The 7,444-nt window shown below is 35.8% G+C and overlaps 1 protein-coding gene across 2 annotated transcripts; it reads left to right on the top strand.

Moving 5' to 3' along the window:
• Positions 1–2,795: 2,795 nt before the first annotated feature.
• LOC121805089 (protein JOKA2-like) lies at positions 2,796–7,084 on the top strand. 2 transcript variants are annotated; one of them, XM_042204869.1, is made up of 7 exons: positions 2,796–2,994; positions 3,076–3,170; positions 3,786–5,032; positions 5,131–5,488; positions 5,864–6,013; positions 6,102–6,701; positions 6,798–7,084. In XM_042204869.1, the coding sequence occupies exons 2-7, from the start codon at positions 3,141–3,143 to the stop codon at positions 6,897–6,899; spliced, it is 2,487 nt and encodes an 828-aa protein (XP_042060803.1). In that variant the 5' UTR covers positions 2,796–2,994; positions 3,076–3,140; the 3' UTR covers positions 6,900–7,084. The 2 variants fall into 2 exon arrangements, with proteins under 2 accessions (XP_042060803.1, XP_042060802.1); XM_042204868.1 differs by having other exon boundaries at positions 2,796–2,997.
• Positions 7,085–7,444: the final 360 nt, after the last annotated feature.

The raw sequence follows: 7,444 nt of genomic DNA, 5'->3' as shown, positions 1-7,444 counted from the left end.
GATTTACTAATTAGAAATAATTCTAGAATGATTACTTGAATTAGTTAACTTTTTTGTACAATATTATTAATAAAAATTATAGTACTAATTTAAAAGGATAAAATACAAAATAAGCATGTGTCTAATAGTAAATTAACTCATAATATTAAATTAATCTAGCTTTTGAAAAGAATGTGGAGTTAGAAGTTTTAAATGGTGATAATATTTTTAAACATATAATATTATACTATTTCCTCCTTTCTTAATAGTGGAGGTATTTTGTCATTTTGGTATGTTCCATTGTAATGGATTCATTTAACTTTTTAGTAAAATTCAACAAATTTCTAAAATTAACAATTTTCATATAATGATATTGTTTATAATTTTAGGTAACTAATTACATTCTAAAATTAATATTTAAAATTATTTTAGTTCATACATAGCACGAGTGTAATACTAGTTATGTCAATCATAAAAAGGGAAAGGAATTCAACACGTAGTACATATAATGGCAATGCACGACATAGAAGATATAAAGGGAAAGGAATTTGACATTTGTGCCCTTTTATGGCTTATGGGTAAAAAAAGATCCCAAATGATATTTTGCATTTTCCAAAGACTTATAGCAATATTCTTTCAAGTTTAGTGACTTAAAAGACGCAAAATATATTTTTCAGAGACCAAATTTGAAATTTTCATTCGTATATATTCCCCCCGTTCGCGAATAGGAGTCCCATTTTTTCGGCACAGATTTTAAGAAATGTTAAGAAAAGTGAGTGGAAGAAAGTTAGTGGAAAATGGGTCCTACTTGTATATATTAGTCTTATATGAAATGTGAGTGGATTGAGTTAGTAGAATGTGGGACCTCTTAACTATTTATAGTAATTATGAACCGGGCTCTTATTCACGGACGGACCAAAATGAAAAAATGGGACTCCTATTAGCGGACGAAGAGAGTTAATATTAGCTATTATCATTTCAAATCTGATCTAACCAACTGAGTCATCATAAGTTAATAGCTTTATCAATTTGCAGGAAGAGCGTGATCTTGACTAATACTCCCTTTCATTCGCCATTTGGAGTCCCATTTCTCTGCGACACGAGTTTTAAGAAATGTTAAAAAATGGGTGGAAAAATGTTACTGGAATATGGGTCTCACTTGTATATACTCCCTCTGTCCCATTATAAGTTAGACGTTTCATTTTAGCCATTGTTTTGCAAAGATGATTATAAATATTCGCTCTATCCCAAGTTACTTGAGTCGTATTCCATTTTGGGTTGTCCCAAGTTACTTGAGTCATTTCTCTTTTTGACTAAAAACAAAACATCTAATCACAACTACTTTATTCTTTCTTTTAGTTTACCCTCTTTTCTCTCTCTTAGTTTATTCTCTCATCTACATTATTTAACTCACCACACAACTTTCTTAAATCACTTGCTGAAAAGAAACGCATCAAGTAACATGGGACGGAGGAGTAGTTAAAGTGGTTAGAGAGCAAAGCATAAGAGAGAATAATATAGAAGAGAGCCGTAATTACATTATTCTCTTACTTACTTTACTTTCTCTCCACTAATTATTTTATCCTTTCGCAAAACAACGGCCGAAAAGAAACGTCTCACTTATAGCGGGACGGAGGGAGTCTTAGTTTTAAATGAAATGTGAGTGGAATGTGTGACTAACGAAAAAAATACTTATCGTGATATTATTTGCCAGAATTTTTTTACTGGTAGAAAATAATAAACTCGGATAAAATTCGTAATATTATTCATCAAATTAAAATTTATGGGAAAAACTCAATTTTTAAAAAATTGTATGATATTAATGGCCCATTTTTTTAATTTTTAAACTTTTCAATAAATAATATGCTGTGGTTACATGAAAAGTCAAAAGCTTTAAATAAAGTTGTCTAAGCCTAGTTTTAAATATACACGCTACATCATTTAATTGTTGCATAAGCAACTAAATCAAAAGCTCCTTCTAAATATTTTCCACCGAGTTTGAAAATTCTTTACTTGATACTAATATATTGTGCAAGTGTACTTTGCTATACATAATTTTTATTTCATATAATATATTTCGATAAAATCAAAGACTTACTATTTTCTTATTTTTATTTGTTATTTTTGCTCTTGATACTTCAAGAAAGTCTTTCCTATCCTTTTATGGTTCAATAACAAAAACAAGTTAAAAATCTTAAATGATACTTTGTTTCTCTTATAATATGTGTCTTGACTCAATGAAATTAAATATGGAGAATTGAAAAAATGGTAAGTTGATTCTACTTATATTTCTCATGACTACTAAATTTGAAATTCATTTTAAAAATAACTATTCCGTTCCAAAAAAATATGAATATTTAGAATGACACAGAAATCAATTTATAATTAGTAAGTAAGAGAGATGAGAAGAATGATAGTTAAAATATATACAGATAATGAGTTTGGAAGAACTTTTTATAAATGAAAATGAAGATATTTTTATCAACGTAGAAAGGGATATATTTTTAGTTTTATGATACGGATGGAGTATTTTTTTTGGGGTAAGATAAGATTGGTTAATGACCACCTTTCTATACTAACTAATGGGCCCAAATAGGGTTAAAATCCAGTGCATCACATGTACGCAATTTATATCCACTTCATTAATTTCACCAATTAAAGGACCGCGTCACACGCTATCAACCAATTACTCAACCACTCGATTCTTCCACTTGATAAGCTCATTGATTTTCTCGTTTCCTTTGGCAGCAAGAAAAGCAATGAATTAATTGGCTAAGAAATGTTAATTAATCGAATAATAAAAAATAAATAAAGAGTAAATCGATATTGCAATAGTTCAATCACACTCTTCACATACATAGTCACCTTCCTTCTATACATAACCTCATACACACAAAATGCGTGGCGTTTCAGTATCTCTCTAACCTCTCCCTCACTCGTTGAGATAATCAATACTTTGACGCGGCTCACGGATACGCGTGGATCGCCGTGATTTCGATCAAAACCTGCCTAATCGTTGTGAGGATTTCGAATATTTGTTCTTTCGCCGTTGATTTCGTGTTTATTGTTGGAAAATTTACGAATTTTGTTTTCTAGGGTTGGGGCTTGGCTTCGATTGAGTGCTGGATTCTGTTTGCGGCTTACCTGGAACGCTATTAGCTATGGAGGCTCCGTCTACTGTGGTGATCAAGGTTTTTTTTTCAGTCCATTATCACTTTCCTTTTTAGTGCTTATTTGGAATTGTGGTTTATTTTTGGCTTGTTTCGTTGGGTCGAGTAATTGTAATGTATCTTTGTTCGTTTTTATTTGCAATTTTTTGGTTGGTATAATCTTTACTTGACTGTACTTCTTGTTTGTTTTCTTCATATAGTTTGTGGTTTAAATTATTATTCTGCGTGTTGAGTTTTGTAATTTTTTTTTCTGCTTTGCGCTGTGAGTGTTTTTGTTCTATTCGTGAATTTGGTGGTGAAAATTCCAATCTTGACTGTACCTTCGTGTTTGTTTTTTAATGGAGTTTGTGGTTCGGATTCTTCTATGCGTGTATTTTACTTCTGTATTTTTGGTTCTGTAATCAATTACTGATTTTGTTGACAATATTAATTTTCACATTTACACTTTAATTGTAATAGTTATGGCATATGGCTGCAATTTATATTTCATAATCTTGCTTTTTGAATCAATCACGTGTTCTAAAAAATGCATCCTTTTGTATAGTACTTGTTTTAAGGGATTTATTCGCTTATGTTGAACTCTGTTACTATTATTTTCTTTCTTGGAGTTCTTACATTTTGTGTTGCTTTCCGCAGGTCAAGTATGGGGATATTCTTAGGCGTTTCAATGCTCCCATTGATGACAAACTTACTGTGAACATGGATGTGCTGAGAGGGAAGATCCTCTCCCTCTTCAGCTTTTCTCCTGATACCGAGCTCATGCTTTCGTATGTTGATGAAGATGGGGATGTTGTTGCTCTTGTTGATGATGATGATCTTCGTGACGTCGTGAAACAGGGCCTTAATCCCGTAAGAGTAACTGTGAAAGTGAATAGGGATAAAATTGACAGTCCAACTTATCCTAACCTTAGTTCCACACCTCTAAGGTCTGCTCCTGTGCACCCTCTACCCAATCTGAGTGCTGGTGTGTCTGAGGTTATGAGGAATGTCCCTGAGCCTCTGCGTGAAGCACTTGTGAAACTTTCTGAAGAGTTGGCATCTAAGGCTACATCCACTTCTCCTGGTATCTGTGACATGGTTGAAAACCTGTCAAAAGTCAGCTTATCTTATTTGGGCCAGCGATCGGTCCCTGCTGCGATGTCTAATATGCGGAATGCTGTTCCTGAGAGTAGCTCAGCTGCAGATAACAAATATGCTGAAGACGTCACGGTTTCTGCCACAGTGGAAAAGCCTAAGACATATGCTAGCACTGAAAAGAAGGATGTCAAAATTAAAAATGTTACTGGGCCGAGGAAGGATTGTCCAACTTTTGACTTTAATGCTGTGGCTGCAGCCCTTGAATCTGAGAATTCCAGTGGCAAGCCTGAATCAGATGGTGTTCCCTTTACTATTCGTGGCAGAGAAAAAGTCAGGTTGAGTGGTGAATGTTCTAATGGAAAGTCGAACCTGACGAGTAACCCTCCATCTGTTGCAATTAATGTCGGCAAGGCTGCAGAAGTTGGTCCGAATCTCCATTATCAGTTTGAAAAGGCTGCAGAATTTGGACCGAACCCGCGTGATCAGTGTGATATTTTCTCTGATCGCTTGAATGGCCCCGGAAATGTGAGATCTTCCATAATTGATGATTTCAAGAAGGAAACATCTCCTTACAAAAGTGAAGGGTTGGGCTCACTTTGTGGTTTTGGTGGCATGAATGCATGCCCATTTTCTGGTACACCACTGGAAAATATCTCAGCTGTTCCACCACTTTCTCCTTCTGAGGCAAATCTCTTTAGGAGAAGTCATTGTCAAAATGATACTGGTGGGAATATCGTCCATCGGGGGGTTTGTTGTGATGGTTGTGGCGTCCACCCTATAGTTGGCCCCAGATTCAAGTCTAAAGTGTAAAAACTCATATGAGTCTATTTACTTATGAATTTGATTAGTTGGATACATATTTTAATTTGGGTTATTGTTACTAACAAGAGTTTTCCACTTGCAGGAAGGTGAATTATGACTTGTGCCGTGTATGCTATGACAAAATGGGGAATGGCAATGATTATGTCAGAATGGAAACCCCAGTAGTTTATCGACATCATTTGCCACATTTTCGGGTTAGGGACCAGGGTGTGTTCCCTCATGTTTACAGAGGTTCTAAGGTCAAACTAAGTTCGGTGAAGCTAGATAGTCGCTTCATTCAAGATGTTAACATATTTGATGGTACTGTTATGGCACCTTTCACTCCATTTACCAAGATATGGCGGATGAGGAACAATGGTAGAGTTGCATGGCCCCCAAAAACACAACTTGTTTGGATTGGAGGTGATAAATTGACTGATACCCTTTCTACTGAAGTTCAAGTAAGTGATATTCTATTGCATATGATAAGAAATTTAATTCATTAAATATCTTCGTTTGCTAGAACTACATTCCATTTCAGGAGTTTGTATGGTTCCTTGTTTAGCATTTTTTTTTACATATGGTGTTTGCCTTTTCGTACGTCTGTGCGTGTTTGAGGGGGGGGGGGGTGATGTGATAAGGTTTGCTGGGATGATGACATGGGCAGTTAGGTTGTTATAATTTATATAACCTTGTATAGTAATTGATTCTTTGCTAATGTTTCTAAATTGTTGTGTATCTAGTATGTTTTTCATGTAGTTCCCTTCCCTCTAGATAGCTATATGGTCGTGTCAAGAGAAATTCTTAATATGCATCTGGTTGCGTTTGTTTGCCAGGTTCTTGCTGCTGGATTGCAAGTAGACCAGGAGCTTGATGTCACCATTGATTTCATCTCTCCAGAGCTTCCAGGGCGCTATATCTCATATTGGAGAATGGCCTCGCCATCTGGCCAAAAGTTTGGACAGCGGGTTTGGGTTTTAATCCAGGTCTGTAGCTTTGATGTCATTGTGACTGCATTTTAAGCGTATTTCATGAAAGCTGATTTTTAGATTGGTTCTGTGAGTTTCTCCTTAGGTTGATGCTTCTATTGTTAAAGAATCGCCTCGTGATGCTGTAAGAAATTTGAACCTTAACTTGCCCCCGGCAAGCAGCTACTTGAATGGTCTTGAAACTATTAGCGTGGATTGTGAAGCAGTAGCAGAGGCCAGTCGTCAGAAGGCTGATAACTTGAAAAACACAGAAAATGAGCTGAAATTCCCTATTAATGATAGCTTGTTGGTTGGCAATGGAGCTGGATGGAACTCTCCTCCCTTTCCTGCTTCTTCGTCAGTTGCATATCCTATCATTGACCTGACTGATATGGAACCACCTGTCCCTTCTGATATGGAACTACCTGTCCTCCCGGCATCTCCTGCTATGTACATCCCCATGCTGCCGCCGCCACCACCACCACCTCCTGCAGTACCCATTGCCGTTGTACCCGAATCTGTTGAACTTCCCGAAAAGCATCTAATGGAGGATAAACTTCTGAAGGAACTCGCTGAAATGGGCTTCAAACAGGTTGATCTAAACAAGGAAGTCTTGAGGATGAACGAGTATGATCTCGAGCAAGCAGTGGATGATCTCTGTGGTGTGGCTGAGTGGGATCCCATCCTCGAAGAGCTCGAAGAGATGGTAGGCTCCCTAACTTGATCATCACGTTTGCTTGCCTTACCACCCACATCTGCGTTACTTATGTAACTTTCTTGTGTGTGCATTTGTAACGTGTAGGGTTTTCGTAACACAGAAATGAACAAGAAGTTGCTGAAGAAGAATAATGGGAGCATCAAGCGCGTCGTCATGGACCTTATCGCTGGAGAGGAGGATGTTTAGGATGGTTAAAGATCCATACATATAATGGATATGAATAAATGGTTGGCTATGTTAATATGGTACGCCCTTTACAGTATTCCATGGGGGCTTAGATTTTATGTTGAAGGTTTAATGTATGGTTGTTGAACTTGCTAGCTATGTTTATAAACGTATTTCACATTAATATCCATTTCCTTTTAGTTTAACCTTTGTGAAACTTTTAATTATGTTGTGGATCTTTAGAATTTGAGTTGTAGTATGTGGCAAGCATGTGTTAAATAATCCAGGCTCGTCTTGCATTTCATTGTGATATTTTAGGGTGGACAACTTTTTGGCCTGAACACTGAAATGTGTACTAATTCTTCTTTGAGGATGGAATACATGCAATATTGACCTGATAAATGTTGTTTCAGTAATTTCGTGTTATATGTCATAAATCGACATCGAATTATGAGATAATTTTTCATGCGGTTAAAAAAATTTAACGTAATCTTTCAGACGATGCAACCTAATATTACATTTTCTACATCTTTTATAAATAAAAAATTATATTTATTTTAGTTCGT

The sequence above is a fragment of the Salvia splendens genome, chromosome 5 (assembly GCF_004379255.2).
Source record: "Salvia splendens isolate huo1 chromosome 5, SspV2, whole genome shotgun sequence".
Taxonomy (NCBI): Eukaryota; Viridiplantae; Streptophyta; class Magnoliopsida; order Lamiales; family Lamiaceae; genus Salvia; species Salvia splendens.
This window is presented reverse-complemented; position numbering and strand designations above follow the sequence as displayed.

What these genes read in the sequence shown, in the direction of transcription:
- LOC121805089 (XM_042204869.1), top strand. Translation starts at nt 3,141, where the DNA reads ATGGAGGCTCCGTCTACTGTGGTGATCAAG. An exon ending in CCCAGATTCAAGTCTAAAGT is followed by an intron (nt 5,033 to 5,130) that starts GTAAAAACTCAT and finishes TTCCACTTGCAG; the next exon opens with GAAGGTGAATTATGACTTGT. An exon ending in GGGTTTGGGTTTTAATCCAG is followed by an intron (nt 6,014 to 6,101) that starts GTCTGTAGCTTT and finishes GTTTCTCCTTAG; the next exon opens with GTTGATGCTTCTATTGTTAA.